Source organism: Leguminivora glycinivorella, chromosome 2, assembly GCF_023078275.1.
Source record: "Leguminivora glycinivorella isolate SPB_JAAS2020 chromosome 2, LegGlyc_1.1, whole genome shotgun sequence".
Lineage (NCBI taxonomy): Eukaryota > Metazoa > Arthropoda > Insecta > Lepidoptera > Tortricidae > Leguminivora > Leguminivora glycinivorella.
This window is the reverse complement of record NC_062972.1, coordinates 11,066,046-11,090,777: the sequence shown is the minus strand read 5'-3', so window position 1 is coordinate 11,090,777 and position 24,732 is coordinate 11,066,046. Positions and strand designations below refer to the sequence as shown.

The window sequence follows — 24,732 nt, the reverse complement described above, 5'->3', positions numbered from 1 at the left end:
AGATCGGATTTTTACAACTTTCTATAACTTTGAATAGCAATGTTGCTGATACATTGAAATATAAACTTACTAGAAAGTTATGACGAAAACTTTTAAGAAGTTCATTTTTGTACATTGCATCAATAGCACATTATGCAACTTGTCCGTAACATATATGCTATTCATTGCGGCAATGTTACATTCATAATACACCAAAAAGTTTGATGTTGTATATTGTATTGACTTTTCACCGATACCTTTCAATGCGTTACAAATATAACATTGCTTTAATAACTCTAATGAAGTTCCTTGCAAGTTACGCATGTAATGTACCTAAAAGTAGCTCTCATAATGTTTCATTTGAAACTTCTGGAAATGATTATATTTGGTATGTTGTGTCAACAAATCACTGGTAACTTTTGTGAAAGTTACTTGTGAACCGTTCACACAATATTTCATAGGGATATTTCAGGGAACGTGATTTTTGTGGTTGGTAGGACGTCACAAATATAACTGCCCGCAAGGTGCTCTGCAAGCTGCGTGAGCCTGAGCGAGCCTCGTGCGGCTGCCAGCTGCCGGTTCAAAGAGAACTCGCTTGATTCGATCGCGATTCTATTGAAACAAGCTAGATTCTCTCCAAAAGCCGACAGCCAAAGGCTAGCGCGCGAGTACGCTCGACAGGTTCGGATCCGTGCGCAGCTTACAGATACTACCCAGCATAATTTTAATGATTATGTATGATCAAAATAACTATAAACGAAAAAGTCAAACTTAAAAAATACCTCACACAAAAATCATTGATTGTAAAACAAAAACATGGATATACAGACAACATAATTATTTTATTTAAAGTTTTTTCTTCAGACCGCAAAAACAGCACCATACTAATGAAAAATGATATGAATACTTATGTAGAGTTAGACATTTGAATTGAACATAAATGTTATCATAATACACACAAACACTATTTTAAAACACTGCGTGAATACTACGACGGTTAAGAGCCCGCAGGACCCGAGCTCCTTCTCATATTTGAGGAGACCACCCGTCGCGCTGAAGAGGCGTCACTAAGGCCGTTCGCAGACGCACCTTCTCAAGTCCTCCTCGCCTCAAGTGACATACCTGCAAAAAAATAAATTCATTCAATCTATAATTCTGATTGTACACATGAAACATGAGTTTGCCGCTGATGAGATGAAGGATTTATGATAATTATTTTGTATGATTTAACTTATTGATTATTTGTTTGTCCTTTCCAGTACTCGGGACCATGGGGTCCCGGACATTTGGGAGGCATGTGTGGGGCCGAAGCCAACAGCACGGCCTCTGTGCTGTTGGCTTCGGCTGTGCTTTCTAGACAATTTACTCTAAATGTAATGTGACACTACCCGGCGATTATCCCTGTCCGCACTATAGTAATGCACCCAAGGACAAGCGCCGGTTAGTGTAGAACTATTGATAGAAAAAGGTAAATAAAAGAAACCGGGCTATTAGGTTGAATTGCTGGTGGACTTGTAACCGGTACTATGGGAGACTATGGCACCTGCCTTGATCATATTATGTTATAAAAACATGAAAAAATAGGCAGGCGGTGACTAGCCAATTATTATTATTTGCCTGCTCTCATCCTGCACAGTCTCCAATACGTCTGCACGATTTCTTAGAAACTGATAAGTCTTCAAGAGGAGACTTTGCAGTGTGGTTTTGTACATGGAATTTTCCTGTACTTAAAATATTTTATACCATACAAAATTACAAATGAAGCATTAGATAATTATAAGAAACACATTGGCAAAAGTTATTTTTAAATCAAATTTCTATTGAATATGTCTGATAGCGTACATTGGGGTAATTTCGAAAGTCACAGAAAAATCACCATTATTTCCATCATATCAATGTTCCCCTTTCGAAATTACCATGAGCATTTCTGTGGTTCGAAATTGCCCCAACGCACCCTAAATGAGTTGACGTCACTAAACACGAAAGTCGTACTATTTCCATAATTAGCAAACTTAAAAAGAAGCTGATTTGTGTGCTACTCTGCGGCGGCGGCATATGTACGTATGATGTTTATGACTATACCTATACTGCCCTGCTAAGCCGAGTGGCGCTGTCTCAAAACCAAATGATTTTGGAAACGTAAACGTCAGTGATATTATTATTTATTTAGGTAATCACAAACATAAATCTCTAATTAATTTACATAGTATCGTTAAACCAATAAGGTTTGTCTCGATACCTATTCCACAGATACCTATAGATACTTTATAAGTTAATTATGGATTTTCGTTTGAGATAGCGCTTTTCGGCTTAGGCCTCCTAAGTATAGGGGGAAACGAAATAATGGGCTTTGAGCGTGGAAGGAACAAATCTCCGTCTCACTTACCTGTACACCTGGCATAATAGCTCATAAGGTTCAGGTGTAATGCGGAATTACTGAAAGTAATGATTTTTTCAATACGTACATAATAAACGACATTTGTACATCAATTTCCATAAGAAAAAAGTAAATAATGTAGATTCTATCTATGAGTACTGATACAATCAAAGCCCATTATTTCGTTTCTCCCTATAGGTGCAGTCATAAACATCATACGTACATATTGTACGTTATACGTAATTACGTACATCATTTTACCATATAGTTAGTTGAAGTTCATTATGAAGGCGCCGCCGCCGCCGCCGCGCCGCAGAGTAGCACACGCTGAATTGACTAAAAGGAAAGTAGACTATTCTTTCCACTTAATGCTAGTATTGCTAGTGACGCCGTGTCTTGCGAGGGCGACGGTCGCCGTCGCGTCTCACACTTCCATATCGATAAGGTTTGATTTCGTATACGTCGCATCGCCCACGCAAGACACGGCGTTAGTTACACTGTCCAGTTTTTGGACAACTATATATATTATAAGAGTGACCCACAGGTCAGTGCGTTCCCTAAGCGAATTCAAGGCTCTCAAATTTGTTGAAACATGGTCTACAATAGGGTGGTCCACATTTGTATGGAAGAAAAATAAATATGACTAATCCTTTCTCCACATGGTTCCCTTTGTTCTATTATGAATTAGTAGTTTATGTACCAAATTTTAACCCATTTGCTCATTATTTACAGGTCGCTCAAGATACATTTAAAATTGGATATCTCCTATAATAAAATAAAAACCGAAATAATTAAAACATTGCAAACTGCCCGGTTCATGTTTTATTTAGCTCTAATGAAATAGGGAAAAATATAATTAAACCATTAAAATACCTCCATGTAAGATTTTTTCTTTAGTCAAGTTCATTTCATACATTTCAGTATGGCATTATTGCTTTATTTTGAGCGACCTCTAAATAAAGTCTGATTGTTCTCAAAATTGGTTGACATGATTTTAATAAGTTTTCGTGTAGAAATAACCATGTGGAGCTCAAACAATAAAAAACATTTTTTTTGGACCACCCTAGTCTACAATAAATTTAATCGACTTATGAGATTTGTTATTCATAGTAAAGTGTAAAAATAACCGGCCTAGAGCGTGTCGGGCCACGCTCAGTGTAGGGTTCCGTAGTTTTCCGTATTTTTTATTAAAAACAACTGAACCTATCAACTTCAAAACAATTTTCCTAGAAAGTCTTTATAAAGTTCTACATTATAAACTGAAATAAATGTCATATACAAAGAAAAAATGACCAAGGCATTCTATATTTCCTATGAAATAATTTAATTTGGTCTTAGAGTGAAGTTCTACATTTGTATTTTTTTTTTTTTAAACATATGGTTCAAAAGTTAGAGAGGGGACACACTTTTTAGGGTTCCGTAGCCAAAATGGCAAAAACGGAACCCTTATAGTTTCGTCATGTCCGTCTGTCCGTCTGTCCGTCTGTCCGTCTGTCACAGCCGATTTACTCGGAAACTATAAGTACTACAGTGATGAAATTTGATGGGAATATGTGTTGTATGAACCGCTACAAAATTATGACACTAAATAGTAAAAAAAAGAATTGGGGGTGGGGCCCCCCATACATGTAACTGAGGGATGAAAATTTTTTTTTCGATGTACATACCCGTGTGGGGTATCAATGGAAAGGTCTTTTAAAATGATATAAAGTTTTCTAAAAAACATTTTTCTTAAAGTGAACGGTTTTTGAGATATCAGCTCTCAAAGTCGTAAAAAGTATGTCCCCCCCCTCTATTTTTATAACTACGGGGTATAAAATTCTAAAAAAAATAGAGGTGATGCATGCTAATTAACTCTTTCAACGATTTTTGGTTTGATCAAAGTATCTCTTATAGTTTTTGAGATAGGTTGATTTAACTGTAATTTTGGTTTAATTAATATTCATACATAAAAGTACAAGGCAAAATATCGGGAGAGTTTAGGCTCCATTCACCAGGTGTATAAATTGACATAATAAGTTTATTATATTTGCTGCTACGGAACCCTTTGTGCGCGAGCCCGACTCGCACTTGGCCGGTTTTTATTTCCTTTAGGAGCGATTATTTCCGAAAATATTGATATTATCAGAAAACGATTTTAGTAAACCCGTATTGATTTTTAAATACCTATCCAACAATATATCACATGTTGGGATTGGAATGAAAAAAATCAGTCCCCACTTTACCCTAACAAAACATTTTTTTCCGCTTCTTATTTTACCACTTTGTCGGCGTAATTGATATACATAATTACATATTGGCACCAAATTTCAGCTTTCTAGTGCTAACGGTTACTGAGATTATCCGCGGACGGACGGACGGACGGACGGACGGACGGACGGACGGACGGACGGACGGACAGACAGACAGACAGACAGACAGACAGACAGACAGACATGGCGAAACTATAAGGATTGCTAGTTGACTATAGAATTCTAAAAATGATGTGAGATTGAGATGATTATTTATCAATACATTTTTATTATAGGCTACTTTCCTTCTAGTAAAATCAGTTTCTTTTTAAGAACTCTCAAAACGAATTTGAATGATTTGCTGATATGGAAATTAAACGAAAACGTGTCGACTGACGTCACGGTCAACTCCTATGATCATTATAAATTTCAATGAGATTTAAATAGAAATTGGGTTTAAAAATATGGCAGATTATTTTTAAAGGAAATTTCTATTTAAGTTTTGCTTCGTCAATATCCTCGCTCTTGTTATCACTACTGTCATTGTTGACATTTTGTATTTACTGAATGAAAATACAGAAATAAATTAATGAAGAGAAGGGTAAAATGTGCAAGCTAACCAAATTCCACCGGGCCAAACAAGGTGAGTGAGTGCACTGTCGCGCTGACACATAGATCTGCAGTTGGAGAATGGCCTGTGGCACGAAGTAGCAGAGCACTGCGCCACAACCATCTGAAATGTCCGGTGCGTGAGCTAAGCAAGTGAAAATAACAGGGAGAAGCAAATATGCAGTGTTAGTTAATGAGGTGCAGAAACAGTTAATAAGAAAACCCAGGAATATTTATGAACACACACAAATAATTAGCAATTAAATGAACCCAAATGCTTAATTTACACAAATCTCTTGGGTTAATTAAACTGAGCTTGGACTATCAAAGGGTCATGTTGGACTATTTACGTGACGTGACGTTTTTATACTTGGTACACAATGAAACACAAAATAAATGTTGTAGACAAGATACAAATATTGTACCCTCGACGGCTTTATATTGTCAAGTTGTAATATCAGGCAATCACAACTGACTACATACCTAAGGGTCACTTGCACCACCGAAAATGGAGGGTTGACCCGAGGCTAACCCACCATTTCATATGGAATTTGACAGTTGATAGCCCACTAACCTTGAGTTAAGCAGTTGGTACAAGTGGCCCTAAATGAATTTATGCTTAACTGGGCCCTAAATGTCTGACGGAGGCACTAAAGATTCGATAAATCTGATTCTGTATCTGTACGTATTTACGTAGGTGGATAACTACAACTTTATAAAGTAGCAGACACTGAACAAAGAAACACTATTTTTTTTTCATAAACATTCAGTTTATCTTTAAATTTATATGCATGTAAATAACAAGTTACTTGGAAACTTGAAAACAACTCTGTGTTGATAAATTAGAACCAAATACAACCTTTGCAATTACGTACCGACAACTGTACTAGATTAACTGTATGTCACTTACGATTTTACAAGCTTTGATAATACTAAGTAACACTAATTATTATGCCACGAACTCACGACAATATTCACAAGTCAAAAAGGAAATCAAAGTAGACGTATAAATGGAACGCGCAACTACATACCTTTCTAAGCTTAAGAGAGATCTGCCGCGTCATTTGTAACCGACGAGTCCGACGACGACAGCGTGATGACTTGATAATAATACAGGCACTGGGATAGACTTCACTGGCCATTGCACGCTGGCCGGATCCTGTTGTTGATCGCCAACTTGTCCAGGATCGCGGCAGATGATGGGGCATGGGCAAAAACAACCCTGAACCTGAACACAGTATAAAAATATATTGATTTATAATGTTAAAAATAATTCGCGGATGCGACATGTAGGTCGTCGATTCAAGTGGGGCGCGAAGGCGGCGTAAGCGCTACCCGCGACGTGACGAGCCGTTTTTCTGTAATATGATATATTACACAAACCAACCTAGTCCCACAATAAACTATCTAACAGTTAACTGCCACATAGGCTGTAAATTGGTAATTAAATAGCAAATCTCACCATATTTCCGTCAGCTAACTCACAGAAGGACGCGCACCACGATAGAATAAATAAAAGATGGCGTCGCGTCGCGGTCCGGGGTTGCCAACTCTAAAACCGTGTTCAGAAACCGAGGGAAAATTATATTTAATATTATTTAGTTCCGTTACCGTCAGTGGCGAAAATGCATATCGTGATTTCGCTAGGACGGGTATATACAGGGTGTAAACCTAATACGGGCGAACAGTATAATAAGTTGTATTTGATAAGAAACGGCCCCTCTTAGTAATTAGTCTCTGGCATATAATTTATAAGTATTTAAAGAAGAAAATATTAATTTACGTGAAATGATCAATTAATGGTCCAAGACTTCCAAGAGCTGGCAGGATTTTGGAGTAGGTACTTGAGGCAACCTGTAAAGGTGCTCAGATGCTTCTCTGATCATAACCAACATCAGGTCTGCAAGTCTGGCAGCTGGGGAGTGGGGCTTTATCGAGCTATGAATTATTAAAGATTTAATTTTTGGGGCCCATAAAAGGTGTTTGAGGCAACCTGGAATTATTAAAAAGTGAAAGTAGAGTTCCTCAGATGTCGCATAGTATTTATGCCAGATCATTTGGCCGGGTCCTTCACCGAGCCAGAACAGTGCAAAGTGGTAAAAAAATTCCAAAAAAGGTTCTTGCGGCAATCTGTCATTTTTACCAGTAAAATATGAGGGTCTAAATAGCCATCGAAAAATAATGCCATGACATGAGGTGGGGTCTGTACCCTGCCATTCGATCTTGAAAGTATTTTTTTTAGTTTTTCGTAAATAACTCGTAAACGGTAGCCCACAGCAAAAAAATATGTCAAACAGAAAATATGTACATAAAATTTTCTACAAGAAAGGTTATATACATTTTTTCGATAGGATCAATATAGAAAAGGATAATTTAGTAAGAAAGTTTTTTTAATCGATTAAATGCTCCGTTTTTCGTCCATACCTCGTAAACGGTGGCCCACAGCAAATAACTATGTTAAACAGAAAATATCTACATAAAATTTCCTATAAAAAAGGTTATATAAGATTTTTCGCTAGGATCATTTTTTTAGTTGGAATGTATTTTTAAATAGATTACATGGGCCGTTTTTTGTTGATAACTTAAAAACGGTGGCTCACAGCTAAAAAAAAATAATGTTACACGGAATTAATCTACATAATATTTCCTACAAGAAAGGTTCTATAAGATTTTTCGCTAGGATCAATATTTTAGTAGGTAAGTTTTTTTAAATAGATTAATTTTAGTTGGAAAGTATTTTTAAATAGCTTACGTAGGACGTTTTTTGTTAATAACTCGAAATCGGAGGCTCACAGCCAAAAATAATGTTATACATAATTAATCTTCATAATATTTCCTACAAGAAAGTTTCTATAAGATTTTTCGCTAGGATCAATATTTTAGTTAGAAAGTATTTTTAAATAGATTTCATGGGCCGTTTTTTGTAAATACCTCGTAAACGGTGGCTCACAGCTAAATAAAATGTTCACAAGAAAATATCTTCATAAAATTTCCTACAAGAAAGGTCCTATACATTTTTTCGCTAGGATCAATGTGTGAGTGTGTTTGTCGGTTACCATTAAGGCGAGATTTACTTGTATCTTTTATGCATTTAAACTGACAAAGTGGCTTTATAGCAATCGACAAAGTGGGACGTTTTCACGTCCACACTCACATATTTTAGTTGAAAGTATTTTTAAATAGATTGCATGGGAAGTTTTTTGTTGATAACTCAAAAACGGTGGCTCACAGCCCAAAATAATGGTATACAGAAATAATCTACATAATATTTCCTACAAGAAAGGTTTTATAAGAGTTTTCGCTAGGATCAATATTAGTTGGAAATTATTTTTAAATAGATTTCATTGGCCGTTTTTGTAAATACCTCGTAAACGGTGGCCCACAGCTAAATAAAATGTTCACGAGAAAAAATTTAAATAAAATTTTCTATAAGAAAGGTTCTATACGTTTTTTCGCTAGGATCAATTTTTTAGTTGGAAAGTATTTTTAAATAGATTACATGGGCCGCTTTTTGTAAATAATTCGAAAACGGTGGCTCATAACCGGAAATAATCTATATAATATTGCCTACTAGAAAGGATATATAAGAATTTTCGCTGGGATCAATATTTTAGTAGGAAAGTTTGTCTTATAATTCTTTCTGAAGTGCAAATTTAGGAGTTTCAACTCAAATCTCAAAATCGATCAACAAAAAGCGGCCCATTTAATGTCGCCAGTATCCTTGGTACAATGCCTCAAGGGCCTATTTTAGACATTAGCTAGCTTTTAAGTTTAGTCTTAGTTTCTTATATAATTATGTAAATATGTTCATGTAAATAAAGAGATAAAAACATTAAAAAAAAAATGTTATCTGCAAAAGTATTGTTTGACTAGAAGACTATTATGCTCATCAACATTATGACAAGAAACAATTCGGTATTACAAAAATCTGCGAAATGATTTATGCCAAAGCATATTCTGCGTAAGGTGTTTCTGCCAAACGTGACTTCTGCCAAGAACTATTATACGAATCAAATGAGTAAAAAGTTTCTGCCAGAGAATAGTGAACCTATATAAGTTTTTTCGCTAGGATCAATTTTTTAGTTGGAAAGTATTTTTAAATAGACTACATGGGCAGTTTTTTGTTGATAACTCAAAAACGGTGGCACACAGCCAAAAATGATGTTACACAGAATTAATCTACATAATATTTCCTACAAGAAAGGTTCTATAAGATTTTTCGCTAGGATCAATGTTTTAGTAGGTAAGTTTTTTGAAATAGATTACATGAAATAGATAACATTTGTGCATAATATGTAGGAGGCATAAAGTTGCAATTCGCTATTTGATAGCGAGTTGGATGTGTTTGGGATGCAAGATACCTAACACTCCTCCTCGCTTCGCTCGTCGTCGTACCTAATAGTGACTCTGGGGCAGTTTTTCTTTTTTGATAGCGTGTAATAATTCTGCTATTGTAATATTATGCTATAAGATTATTATGGTACATACAATCACGCTAAATCAAATTTGACCAAAGTAATGTTCTGTAAAACAATATTCTGCCAAATGTATCTTATGCGTGGTAGTAATAATGCCAACTAAGTTTTCTGCGAAATTACCATTCGACCGAATGTTTTTTCTGCGAAACATGTTATGCTAAGTGTGTTTTTGGCCAAAATTATTCTGCCAGATGAGGGTAACCCTTTTATGATATGTGTATGAGGGTGGATTTGAATAATTCATCTAATCAACCATACATTTTGATCCTTGAGGCAATCAAACCATATTTAAAGGTGGTGTAAAGTTACCCATGGGGGAGCAAAATAGCTCCGTTTTACTGTATTGTAACAAACAAACAATTCGACTGAAAGTGTTACTGCGAAACATGTTATGCGAAGTGTGTTTCGGACTAAAATTATTCTGCCAGATGAGGGTAACCCCTTATAATAACCTTTCTTATAGGAAATTTTATGTAGATATTTTCTGTTTAACAAAGTTTTTTGCTGTGTGCCACCGTTTACGAGGTATTGACGAAAAACGGAGCATGTAATCGATTAAAAAAATCTTTCTTACTAAATTATCCACTTATATATTGTTCCTATCGAAAAAACGTACATAACCTTTCTTGTAGACAATTTAATGTAGATATTTTCTGTTTACCATATTTTTTTGCTGTGGGCCACCGTTTACGAGTTATTTACGGAAAACTAAAAAATTGACTTTCAAGATCGAATGGCTGGGTATGGACCCCACCTCATGTCATGGCATTATTTTTCCATGGCTATTTAGACCCTCATCTTTTACTGGTAAAAATGACAAATTGCCTCAAGAACCTTTTTTGGATTATTTTTTTACCACTTTGCACTGTTCTGGCACGGTGAAGGACCCGGCCAAATGATCTAGAATAAATACTATGCGACTTCTGAGGAACTCTACTTTCACGTTGCCTCAAACACCTTTTTTGGGCCTCAAAAAATTAAAGACGAGAGAAGTTATCAGTAGAGACCTGAAATGTGGTACCAATATGTATATCAATCACGCCGACAATGTAGTAAAATTAAAAGTGAAAAAAAATATAATTATATTAGAATACCCTCCCGTACATGTAAAGTGGGGAGTGAATTTTTTTTTTCATTTCAATCCTAACGTGTGATATATTGTTCGATAAGTATTTAAAAATGAATAGGGGTTTACAAAAATATTTTTTTTGACATTTTTAATATTAAATTAATTTTTATTAAGCAGAAACGTCTGCTAACGATTCTAAACTTTTTTTTTTTTATTTTTTAATGGTGCGGGTTCAAGTCCCGCCGGAAGCGTAAATTTTTCCATTTTTTCCTTTAATATAAAAATATTTTTAATATTTTCATAAATAATGGCTCTAAAAAGAAAAAAATAAGTGTGCCCCCTCTAACTTTTGAACAACAACTTGAAAAAGTCTTTCTAGTATAATTATTTTCAACTTGATAGGTTAAACAGGTTTTGAAAAAAATATACGGGAAACTACGGAACCCTATACTGAGCGTGACCCGACACGCTCTTGGCCGGTTTTTAGGATCGGTGATCCAATTTGTGTGCGCCCTGTAAGCTAGCAAGCCAATCCAATGCGACCCCCGAATCCCCCAATGTTCTAGCTTTTTGAGTAGGATGGTAAGGTAACTGAGACAGTGTCAAAGGCCTTGCTTCTTGTATATCTTAATTCCCTTTATACACCGTGGGAGTGAATAAGCCGAAATATACTATTTAACCACCCATTTTTTGTGTAAATCAAAAAAAAGATATTACATGAATTTTGTTTCTGAATGTATTTTCACGTAAAAAGTAAATGTTTTTCATAAAACTAGCACTTGAAACGAGTTTTAACTTTTTTTCTAAAAACTTCATTCTTGAAAGATTTTACTTTTTACTTTTTGACATTTATCAATGAGGATAGTGACGCCGTGGCTTGCGTGGGCGATGGTCGCGCGACGGCGATGCGACGCATACGAAATCAAATCTTATCGATATGGAAGTAGACGATGCGATGAGACCATAATCTCCATAGTGGCATCAACTCCCGTAAAGGATCTTTTTACTGACTAACAATAACATCTTTTTTCAATTGGTAATAACTCTGAAGCTAGGCAATATCCAGAAAAGTATAAGTACATAACATTATAGTCTAAAAGTGGTCAGGAATACACTGTTAAAATCTTTTGACGATGTTAAAAATATTTAGGGTCTGTTTAACAATGTCTTACTAAAGTATAGCTAATCAATAAATTATTTTACCAAATAAAAATTGTCAATTTGTTAATTGCACAAACTACTAAGAAGATACTACGTTAATTGTAAGTTACAGCTGGCAACATTGTATATTGACGTTTCTCACGTTTCGATTTACGGAATACGTGGTCCATATTATAATGGCCCCTGTACACACATGGCCAACGGTTCCACCAGCCCTTTGTGAAACCCCTTGGCCAAGATAAGAGCCGCTGTTTACACATTGGCGAACCAATCACTTGGCATTGGCTCTTCATGAAAGATGGACGTGGAATGGAAAAGTCTAGGAAATTCTAGATCATAGACATTGACAGAAAAATTTGATTAAAAAATAATAACCCCGTAGTAAAATTTAATTATTTGATATATTAACAATTTTTTTAATATTATGATAAGAACATTTATCTTTTTTAGGAAATACATTAAACATTTGCAAGGTTATTTTATTTCCTAAAATCTAGACTATTATTGACATAGATAAACTTATTATTTTCGTAAATATTTCACTACCGTCCTCTCTGACGGCTGACGACCAACTGAATGAAGCGCCAACGTGTAAACGCAGTTGGCCATTGGCGCCAAGATCCTTTGATGTGTGGACAAAAAACCGACACGAATCGGTTGGCCGGCAAGCGCAAGCGCCAACTGCCAACTTACGGCCAAGTAGCCCTCTACACACATGGCCAAGGGGGTTGGTGGAACTGTTGGCCATGTGTGTACAGCGGCCATAACGCCTTTTGAAATTTTGCACATTTTATTGATTTTATACATGATTATGTATTTAATATTGATTACTTTAAATGTATATTCTTCCTACAACATTGTTCAATGATACAACTTTTTTAAGAAATTTTATGTGGATGAAGATGAAACGTAATGCAAATGTCAAAGAAAGAAAATAATTTTAGTTCTTATGAATCATAAACATACTGCTAAAAATTCTAAACTTCAGGTCTAATAATATAAACTACATCTAAGTATTTTGCAGTCCACAGGATAATTGAGGGAGGTTAGTTCTGAGATGATGAAAATAATATATGGTCTCAAAGGAAGTCGGCCTCATTGTGAACAAGACGAAATCCCGCTTTATGTAAGTTATTATATGTTAATATGACATGTCTGGCCAGTGTAGTGACCCTGCTTAAAGCTTCGGGCTATATTAATAGACTACATAGTGTCCCACTGCTGGGAAAAGGCCTCACCCATGGATCTCCATTTGTCACGGTCTTGAGCAATCTCTGACTCGTCGCATTGTGGCAATTTTTGCTCAACTCTGTGTGTGCATGAGACAGACATTGTCCGGCCCATCCATACTAATGGGAAAGTGTGTGTATCTGTTTGTTTGTCCGTCCTTCACAGCAAAATGGAGTGACAAATTGATGTGATTTTTTAAGTGGAAATAGTGGAAGAGACAGAGAGTGACTTATGCGAAGCCTCGGGCAAAAGCTAGTAATATTTATTTTATATACTATCAATTTTTTTCCCATTGTTTTTATGCAATTCTATTCTGAAACATTACTTTGTTATAGATAAACCAAGGCAGGTTGGAAAAGTCCAGAAGCAAATTTTAGAAGAAAAATATTGTACTGAATAACTACAATGGGCCATTGAAGAAGAGAAGACGGCACAAGAGGGAAATATGGGCCTTAGAAAAAGATATCACGCCTCTATCCCATAAAGAGGTAGGCAGAGCACATGAACTACTAAGTTTCTGTGCCACTCTTGGCAAAAAGGGGTGGAAAGAAATCCAAATTATGACATTGAAGAAGTGAAGACTAAATAAGTAAACCAAAGGCCCCAAGAATATAAAAGACTGCAATGAAATTGTCAAGAAGAGGGTGCGAGAGCAGAACATATGGGCTACTTGCTATGGAATGATGAATTCTACCTTCAAGTGGATGGCGTGACAATGGGGTCTCCTGTGTCTTCAGTAGTTGCCGACATCTTTATGGAGGACTTCGAGGAGACAGCACTCTCATTGGCTGCCGTCCAGCCGAAGATATTCAAAAGATATGTAGATGGCACTTTTACTATGCTTCCTAAAAGTAGTGTTTCAACTTTCTTCATAGTTCACTATGGATAGAATTTAAATGGTCATACGATACAATTTACTATGGATAAAGACTGTTCTCGTCCCTTCATGAATGTTCTCATTTTGAGGAATCCTGATAATAGCTTAGGTTGCACTGTGTATAGAAAACCTACTCATACTGATAGGTACATAAATGGCCAATCTCACCACCATCCCTGTCAACTAGCTACTATGGGCAAATCTTTGTTTCAGGGAGCTCAGAGGATATGTGACAACCAGAATTTGGCCGCGGAGCTTCGACATGCCAGGCAGGCGCTGTTGACGAAAAAGCTCAAGATACTGCATGTCAAGCAGAAGGCCTGTTTGAAGATCCCTACAGTCGAGCGCCAGCTTGCTATTTTGCCTTTTCTTAGAGGGGTCACATATAGGATCAGTCACATCTTGAAACGGACTTTCATTAAAACTTATTTGAAGCCCATGAAGAAGATGTCACAATTCCTGAGGTCTATGAAGTGTCAAACTCCTCTACAAAATGCAGGAGGGTACAGGTTAGACTGTGAGTGCGGCCTGTCATATGTAGGGCAGACGAAACGAAGTATTTCCACATGGGTGAAGGAACACATAGCGGATGTCAAGCACCGTTGGCAAAGGTCTGCAGTCTCTGAACATGTCATGGATAAAGTCAATCACGCTATAAAGTTTGATAAGCTGTTTCTTGCTAAGGAGAAGCGGTATCTACCCAGAATGTATGGTGTTGGACATTCGCCATTTGGTTTTGCAAATTTTGTGTAGATTAACTAATTAATTGTTTTTACATACCTAGTAATGTAAAATTTGTTAAATATTGTATAACTAGCTTTATTAACTGTGTCTTCATTAATATTTCTTGTATGTGGGTAGCTTTTGCACATTGTAATTTTTCCTCAGTTGACCACAAATGCTGTAAAGTGTTCGAAACGTCGGGATGAATGGTAAATTCATTATACGCGATATAATCCGTTTCCATAGTTTTATTGTGTCTAAATGAATTCAACAAATAATCTCTATAATACTGTCTTCGGTTACTACATTACTTATTTATGACAATAATCCTAGAATCTATATGTAATATGGATATTATAAGATAACGGATATCGAATGATGAAAGTGATAGAAACCAAATAAGCAACAAATAGTTTATCGTTAGGCCTGATTTAGACGGCGTGCGAACTCGCATGCGATTTTAATCACATTGCGGGCTGTTGATGTTACATACAATTATGCACAGCCATCAAATACAGCAATGTAATAAAACTCGTATGCGAGTTCTCGTACGTATGTATGTAATATGTATGTATGAAGTTCAGGGAGCATTATAAAGTGGCGCGGACGACAACATCAACTTCATACAAATTAGTCGCGCGGACCGTCCGCGTGACACTAAAACCAGCCTTAATGCTAGTGGCATAGGACTATGAATTTCGTAGAATACCAGTAGCATGTATTGTAATGTGTGATTAAGATAATGTTTACTGGCATAGTATAGGCAATTCAGTAAAACAGTACCGGGGCGAACGTGTTAAGATGTAAAAGAAATACGTATGGCGAGTTTCTTGTCAGTCCCATAGTTGAATACTGTAAAACAGTTTAAGAAATTTAAATTTTCTCGAGTCAGTTATGGAGGGTTAGGGGTCTTAGAGCCAGTGTAAAGACTGATTCGGAAAAAAAGCAGCAGCACCGATTTTAGATTATTTATTTTGTGATCATTTTAAAGCAGTGCATTTTTATAATAATCTGTAGTTCGGTAGATCCTATTGTGTAAAATTAAATATAATCGTATGTATTCTAAGTAAAAGATCGAATTCAAGTTTCCACCTATTATATTACCTTATCTCCAACATTTATGAACGACGCGACGCGACGTCTTCTGAAATAGTTTATGAGGTAAGTATTTTCTTTTAGTTTATGAGTCACTTAATGTTGAATGAGTTTATGAGTAGCTACGTTGATAAATTTTATTGTCTGTTTGCCATCTTTACATGAATTGTATCCCATACAAAAACGTGTGTTACGCTTGCTTGGAAAGGCTTCTTAACTACCCAAGATAAGATCCAGTTAGTTAATAGCGTACCTATGGCGTAAGGTCGCAATTCCGATCACACGTTGTATCTTTCCTAGTAAGTCCGTTTTCACATTATCCGATCCGATATCGGATGTCGGAAGGATTTCGATGAAAACAATCCAAGATGGCGCCTGTAATGTATGCGATATCGGTCTTGCCTCCGATATCGGACCCTTTTCAGTCCACCCGCTGCCGTCGCGGCCATAGTCAAAGTGCAGTTCAGTGTAAGCAAAGACAGTGTACAGATATACCACTTACGGTATTAGTGTTAGATAGTACCTACTAATGAATCCTATTGCTGTTGTTCTAATTAGCCAGGCCTGAACCCTTCACCGTCTTTTAAGAGTGCCAACTTATTGGGAACCTCAAGCTAAATAGTCTGCGCTCAGTAAAGGGAACACCATCACACCCTTTACCAGTTCCACAATATATATAATATTAATGTGGTCTGTGGTTTGGCTCGAACCCCACTTGGTCCAAGAGCTGGCAGGATTTTGGAGTAGGTCCTTGAGGCAACCTGGAAAGGTGCTCAGATGCTTCTCTGATCATAGCCAACATCAGGTCTGCAAGTCTGGCAGCTGGGGAGCGGGGCTTTATCGAGCTATGAATTTTTAAAGATTTAATTTTTTGAGGCCCAAAAAAGGTGTTTGAGGCAACCTGGAATTATTAAAAAGTGAAAATAGAGTTCCTCAGAAGTCGCATAGTATTTATGCCAGATCATTTGGCCGGGTCCTTCACCGTGCCAGAACGGTACAAAGTGGTAAAAAAAAAAATTCCAAAAAAGGTTCTTGAGGCAGTCTGTCATTTTTACCAGTGAAAGATGAGGGTCTAAATAGCCATGGAAAAATAATGCCATGACATGAGGTGGGGTCCGTACCCTGCCATTCGATCTTGAAAGTCAATTTTTTAGTTTTTCGTAAATAACTCGTAAACGGTGGCCCACAGCAAAAAAATATGTTAAACAGAAAATATCTACATAAAATTTCCTACAAGAAAGGTTATGTACGTTTTTTCGATAGGATCAATATATAAATGGATAATTTACTAAGAAAGTTTTTTTTAATCGATTACATGCTCCGTTTTTCGTCAATACCTCGTAAACGGTGGCCCATAGCAAAAAATTATGTTAAACAGAAAATATCTACATAAAATTTCCTATAAGAAAGGTTATATAACTTTTTTCGCTAGGATCAATTTTTTAGTTGGAAAGTATTTTTAAATAGATATTTGGGCCGTTTTTTGTTGATAACTCAAAAACGGTGGCTCACAGCCAAAAATAATGTTAGACAGAATTAATCTATATAATATTTCCTACAAGAAAGGTTCTATACGTTTTTTCGCTAGAATCAATATTTTAGTTGGAAAGTATTTTTAAATACATTTCATGGGCAGTTTTTTGTTAATAACTCGAATTCGGTGGCTCACAGCCAAAAATAATGTTAAACAGAATTAATCTACATAATATTTCCCACAAGAAAGGTTCTATAACATTTTTCGCTAGAATCAATATTTTAGTTGGAAATTATTTTTAAATAGATTTCATGGGCCGTTTTTTGTTAATAACTCGAAATCGGTGGCTCACAGCCAAAACTAATGTTACACAGAATTAATCTTCATAATATTTCCTACAAGAAAGGTTCTATAATATTTTTCGCTAGGATCAATATTTTAGTTGGAAAGTATATTTAAATAGATTTCATGGGCCGTTTTTTGTAAATACCTCGTAAACGGTGACCTACAGCTAAATAAAATATTGACGAGAAAAAATCTACATAAGATTCCCTACAAGAAAAGTTCTATACGTTTTTTCGCTAGAATCAATATTTTAGTTGGAAAGTATTTTTAAATGGGCCGCTTTTTGTTGATAACTCAAAAACGGTGGCTCGCAGCAAAAAGTAATGTTATACAGAATTAATCGTCATAATATTTCCTACAAGAAAGGTTATATAAGATTTTTCGTTAGGATCAATATTTTAGTTGGAAAATATTTTTAAATAAATTTCATGGGCCGTTTTTTGTAAATCCCTCGTAAACGGTGGCCCACAGCTAAATAAAATGTTCACGAGAATAAAATCTACATAAAATTTCCTATAAGAAAGGTTGTATATATACGTTTTTTCGCTAGGATCAGAAATTATTTCCAGAAATAATATTAAACAGAAATAATCTATATAATATTTGCTACAAGAAACGTTATGTAAGATTTTTCGTTAGGATCAATATTTTAGTAGGACAGTATTTTAAATAGATTACACGAGCCGTTTTTTGCAAACAACTCGAAAACGGTGGTCCACAGCTAAATCAATCTTCAACGGGAATAACAAACATAAAATTTGCTACAATAAAAGTTTTGTACGTTTTTTCGCTAGGATCTATTGATCCTAAAATTGATAATGATAACGTTAAAAAATATTATTATATTTAAATAGATTTATTTATTTACACAAAGAAAATTACACAGTATGACAATATACAAAACTAAAGCACCGTGAATTTAATCTGACTCCCCCTTCAAAATACCACATGCAACAGACATCAGCACGACATTACGCCTAACTTCTAACGAGAAGAAACCCAACGTCCCCAAAAGGAATTTTGTTGGGTACAAGAATCGGTAATACCCGTACATTTTTTTATAAAAGAAACGCAAAAATGTTTTTTTGGACCTTTTCGAGCAGCAGGATGTAGGGCGCTTCATGGGGATTCCAAACGGCTGAGGCTGTCTCAAGCTTACTTCTCATGAGGGCAGTATAAAGAAGCTTTATTTGGCGTTGCGGACAACAAACCCAAGCCTGCGGTAACAGTCTGCAGCAAGCATTGTCATGTGCTCATGAAAGTTAAGGTGGGAATCTAAAACAACCCCCAAGTCCCGTATCAATGTGACACGGGCGATGGGTTTCCACCCCAGGAGATACTGCCTACACAGGGGACTACGCGCTTTACAAAAAGTAATAACCGCACAGTTGTCAACATTGAACTGAAGTTTCAGAAGTTTGTTTACAAGACTCAATTCATAAACCCGATCAATATCACTTTGTAAAGATTGTAAGTCAGAATCTTCCTGGACCCTGTAAATTAGTTTCAGGTCGTCAGCATAGAGTAGGCATTGCGCATGCTTAGGCACCAAGGCCAGATCATTGACCATAACACCAAAGAGCAGAGGACCCAGAATAGAGCCCTGACTGACCCCGGAACGGGTGGGGTAGGCACTCGACACATAGCATCCGTGCTGCACATATTGCCGTCTATCACGTAGATAACTAGCAAAAAGGCAAAACAGTTTAGGCGAGAAACCAATGCTGCATAATTTGCTTAAGAGTACGTCGTTATCTACGCGATCAAAGGCTTTTTTTAAATCAAAGTACAGCACGTCCACCTACATCCCTCTATCTAAGTAGCGCGAAACGGAATCAACCAAGGTTAAGAGGCCTTATTCCTAAAGAAGAGCGTTTTTTGCAAAATGTAACATTTTTCATTCAAAACTATAAAGAAACTATACTTAAGTGATTATTAAAAAAATCATAATAAGTATAATATTTTAAAATATGTCTTTTTATACTTAAAACAAATCAGTTTTTTCGGTAGACGTTTTCAAATTTCGTAGTGGGATCACTCGTTTAGAATCGTGATTGTGCTGTTAAATATGTTATTTGGGGTAATAAATGATCACAATCCTATTTGTTATATCCAGCACGGGAAGCATGGTCGCGCGATAGACGATAAAATATCAGGCCGTCCGGATATCGCACTTACAAATAGTGCGATAGGGACGGCCTGCTATTTTATCGTCTATCGCGCGACCATGCTCCCCGTGCTGTACGAGGTAATCATAGTTTGACATTTTAAGATTTATTTGAAATGGTGGATTTAATAAATAACCTTCCGTATCTTCCCCATTTTTTCGATAAAAAGAGGTTTACATTATGTATTTTTCCTGGGATTCCTGCATTTATTGTAACTCTTAAATAATATTATCCTAAACTAGAACTTGTTGACATATAAGAAAAAATTATACATATAGGACATACCTTTCTGTCGACAGACATTTTTTTAAAGCACCTAAAATTCGAATAAAATACACTGTGTTGATACGGGCCCGCTCAGTCTGCGCCGAGCGCTCGTAGGTCGTAGACAACGGACTTGCGTTCGATCGTCCGGCGCTCCTTGCTTTCGTAAGTAGCTAGATAGTTCCGAGAAATGCTGTATACTGCGACTTAACAAATCTTGATCCCGTGGGTGGCAAACAGGCATACGGTCTTATATATAGCTGCAACCCCACTGATTTCTAACCTCTCCCTATATCTAGAGAACGGCTAAACCGATTTCGACGGTCGAAGTGTCTTTGTATAGAGGGAGCGGGGAGACGTGTGGAAAAAATATGGAATCTGGTCTGCGACTCTTGGGTCAAAAAATGTTGGACGGCCTGGCTAAACGGGGGAGATATTGGGGGGGTGCTCGACCAAATGTCATAGAGGACCCTGGGCAGTTTTTGAGGCCGCCATTTTTTTTTTTCAAAATGGCCGACTGGTTTTTTGTCGATTTTTCAAGTTTATCCTAGAGTGCTCAAATTTTGGTCATAGAATCTCTCTAGGGTCTAGATTAGAATGATATAAAAAAAATTTGAAAAATGCTACAAATGGGAAAAAATTCCACTTTTTTTGTATGGCAACTTTTAAACCGTAAGAGATAGCCGGGGGTGCTCGATCAAATGTCATACAGGAGCTCGAGTAGAAAAAAGTTGCATCAAAAAAATTCAAAATGGCCGACTTTTTTTTTCAAGTTGGTCCGAGCGCGCTGAAATTTTGCATGCGGAGAGGTATGGGCCCTTAGAATACAAATGTCAAAAAAATTTTTTCGAAAATCCAAGATGGCCGCCGTTATGGCAAAATAATTTATTCAAGTATTTTCGCGAGCCCAAAGGGCGAGCTTCAGGGTGGGAGGCCGAAGGCTGAGCCCGCGGAGGGCCGCAGGAACGGGGCTCACCTTTAGGCTCCCACCCGGGCCAAATCAAAGTAATTTCACTGCGGGCATAAAGTGCTCCAATACAATTTCCTTACAAAAGTGTCTTAAACAAGCGTAACCGGCGGGCCGAAGGCCCAACGGTAGAGCTTCGGAGCCGAGCGAAGGCCGAAGGCCGAGTTCCGCGTAGGGCCTAAGGCCCGGAGCGTCCCTGATGGACTCGCCGGCGGTCCGGGAAGTTGGAAAAATACTTTCCAACTAAAATATTGATCCTAGCGAAAAATATTAAAGAACCTTTCTTGTAGGAAATATTATGAAGATTAATTCTGTGAAACATTAGTTTTGGCTGTGAGCCACCGATTTCGAGTTATTAACAAAAAACGGCCCATGAAATCTATTCAAAAATACTTTCCAACTAAAATATTGATTCTAGCGAAAAATGTTATAGAACCTTTCTTGTAGGAAATATTATTTAGATTAATTCTGTATAACATTATTTTTGGCTGTGAGCCACCGATTTCGAGTTATTAACAAAAAACTGCCCATGAAATCTATTTAAAAATACTTTCCAACTAAAATATTGATCCTAGCGAAAAATTTTATAGAACCTTTCTTGTAGGAAATATCGACTCTTTTATTTTAACCCTAGAATCCATTCGCTAGTTCGTGTTGCAATTCCACACTCGGTTAAAATACAACTTTGCTCCCTTGTATAACAAATAACTATTGCTTGTTTTTAATTATTGCACTGTCAGGAAAATCTAGTTAGTTTATAAATCGCGTGTAATGTCTAATCGGCTAGGAAAACCTTGTTTTTATACCGCGACCTTGATTTACTAGGGGGCCGGTCTCTCTTACCAACGTCATACTATGTTCAATGATTTTGAAACTAAGGATAAATTTATAGAAAATGGCGCGAAATTAAAATGTTGTATGGGACGATAAACAGTATAAATATTCACGATTTTTTTTTATATACTATGTCGGTGGCAAACAAGCATACGGCCCGCCTGATGTAAAGCGGTCACCGTAACCTATGGACGCCTGCAACTCAAACAGTGTCACATGCGCGTTGCCACCCCATTAGAAACTTGTACATTCCCTTTTTAACGCTTTGGGGCTAAAAGTATTGTATAACTAAAATATTGATCCTAGCGAAAAATCTTATAGAACCTTTCTTGTAGAAAATATTATGTAGATTAATTCTGTCTAACATTATTTTTGGCTGTGAGCCACCGTTTTTGAGTTATCAACAAAAAACGGCTCAAATATCTATTTAAAAATACTTTCCAACTAAAAAATTGATCCTAGCGAAAAATATTATAGAACCTTTCTTGTAGGAAATATTATGAAGATTAATTCTGTGTAACATTAGTTTTGGCTGTGAGCCACCGATTTCGAGTTATTAACAAAAAACGGCCCATGAAATCTATTTAAAAATAATTTCCAACTAAAATATTGATTCTAGCGAAAAATGTTATAGAACCGTTCTTGTAGGAAATATTATGTAGATTAATTTTGTGTAACATTAGTTTTGGCTGTGAGCCACCGATTTCGAGTTATTAACAAAAAACGGCCCATGTAATCTATTTAAAAATACTTTCCAACTAAAATATTGATTCTAGCGAAAAATGTTATAGAACCTTTCTTGTGGGAAATATTATGTAGATTAATTCTGTTTAACATTATTTTTGGCTGTGAGCCACCGAATTCGAGTTATTAACAAAAAACTGCCCATGAAATGTATTTAAAAATACTTTCCAACTAAAATATTGATTCTAGCGAAAAAACGTATAGAACCTTTCTTGTAGGAAATATTATGTAGATTAATTCTGTCTAACATTATTTTTGGCTGTGAGCCACCGTTTTTGAGTTATCAACAAAAAACGGCCCAAATATTTATTTAAAAATACTTTCCAACTAAAAAATTGATCCTAGCGAAAAAAGTTATATAACCTTTCTTATAGGAAATTATATGTAGATATTTTCTGTTTAACATAATTTTTTGCTATGGGCCACCGTTTACGAGGTATTGACGAAAAACGGAGCATGTAATCGATTAAAAAAAACTTTCTTACTAAATTATCCATTTATATATTGATCCTATCGAAAAAACGTACATAACCTTTCTTGTAGGAAATTTTATGTAGATATTTTCTGTTTAACATATTTTTTTGCTGTGGGCCACCGTTTACGAGTTATTTACGAAAAACTAAAAAATTGACTTTCAAGATCGAATGGCAGGGTACGGACCCCACCTCATGTCATGGCATTATTTTTCCATGGCTATTTAGACCCTCATCTTTCACTGGTAAAAATGACAGACTGCCTCAAGAACCTTTTTTGGAATTTTTTTTTTTACCACTTTGTACCGTTCTGGCACGGTGAAGGACCCGGCCAAATGATCTGGCATAAATACTATGCGACTTCTGAGGAACTCTATTTTCACTTTTTAATAATTCCAGGTTGCCTCAAACACCTTTTTTGGGCCTCAAAAAATTAAATCTTTAAAAATTCATAGCTCGATAAAGCCCCGCTCCCCAGCTGCCAGACTTGCAGACCTGATGTTGGTTATGATCAGAGAAGCATCTGAGCACCTTCCCAGGTTGCCTCAAGGACCTACTCCAAAATCCTGCCAGCTCTCCGTCTAACTGATGCACACGCCGCTACGTACGGGATGCGCACGTTATACTCGTAGGTACCTAATAATACCTAAGAAAATTTCAAATAAATAGTAGTTGAAACAAAATTACTCGAACTAAATTTTCGATGATTTGTTGTCGATGAAAAGTTTATCGGCGAAACAAGGGTACATGTGTGCCATGCCTAGGAATACCGCCTTTTCCATCTGACCTATTCATCAGGGTCTACAGAACCTAACTTCAAGTTGGGGAGTAGTACTCCCCAGTCGGACCCCTTTTAAACCCATATTTCTGGTAAACTACATGTACAGTACATTTAATTTCCGACGAGGTACAAGAGGTACGTCAGAGGTACATTCCACCATGGTAATCTGAGCACAATAAAGCGAGGTGGTACGGCTGCAGAGTATCACGCCGTGGCTTCGGCTGATGAAAACATCCAGCGAGCCCGATTTCGATCGAACGTCCATGCGCTCAAGGCCACGTCCACGACCTTCGACCGATAGTTTGCACGGTTAAGTGTATATTCATTATCCAGATCCGCGTCCACGGTCGCGCGACGACGGACGTCCGCGTAGTATGTTCCTAGCTTTAATCTCAGAACAGAAAACTATTACAGCTAGGAACATACTACGCGGACGTCCGCCGTCGAGCGACCGCGACCGCGACCGATCAGTGTGCACGGTCTTCGGGACGTGGCTTCGGCTGACCAAAACATCCAGCGAGCCAGATTTCGATCGGACGTCCATGCGCTCAAGGCCACGTCTGCGACCGTCGACCGATAATTTGCACGGTTAAGTGTATATTCATTGTCCAGATCTGCGTCCGCCGTCTAGCGACCGCACCTAAAGAATAGGATGCATATAGTTTACTTTGTTCTTATTTATTGACAGACTTGTTTGACAGACTATAGTTTAATCAAGAAATAACAATTTTGAATTTTCTCGAGAATAACCGAATGTGAAATCTCCAAAAGAGGAGTAGAAAAACAATGTAAAAAAATCTAGCTTAAACATTTACACTGTTTATAATTTACCGTAATGTTATGCCCTTATAAA

The 24,732-nt window shown here is 36.7% G+C and overlaps 2 protein-coding genes across 6 annotated transcripts in view; both read right to left on the bottom strand.

Annotated features, from left to right (window-relative positions):
- Nucleotides 1-24,732, bottom strand: part of LOC125242361 (peroxidase-like) — a 74,327-nt gene that overhangs the window by 16,493 nt on the left and 33,102 nt on the right. The window lies entirely within an intron of this gene.
- LOC125242364 lies at nt 803-7,117 on the bottom strand. Of its 2 annotated transcripts, XR_007178858.1 has the most exons (4): nt 6,659-7,117; nt 6,228-6,424; nt 5,208-5,320; nt 803-1,101 (listed from the first exon to the last, which is right to left on the bottom strand). XR_007178858.1 is itself a non-coding variant. In XM_048151167.1 (3 exons), the coding sequence occupies exons 1-3, from the start codon at nt 6,483-6,485 to the stop codon at nt 1,089-1,091; spliced, it is 384 nt and encodes a 127-aa protein (XP_048007124.1). In that variant the 5' UTR covers nt 6,486-7,111; the 3' UTR covers nt 803-1,088. The 2 variants fall into 2 exon arrangements, 1 of the variants encoding a protein (XP_048007124.1); XM_048151167.1 differs by having other exon boundaries at nt 6,228-7,111.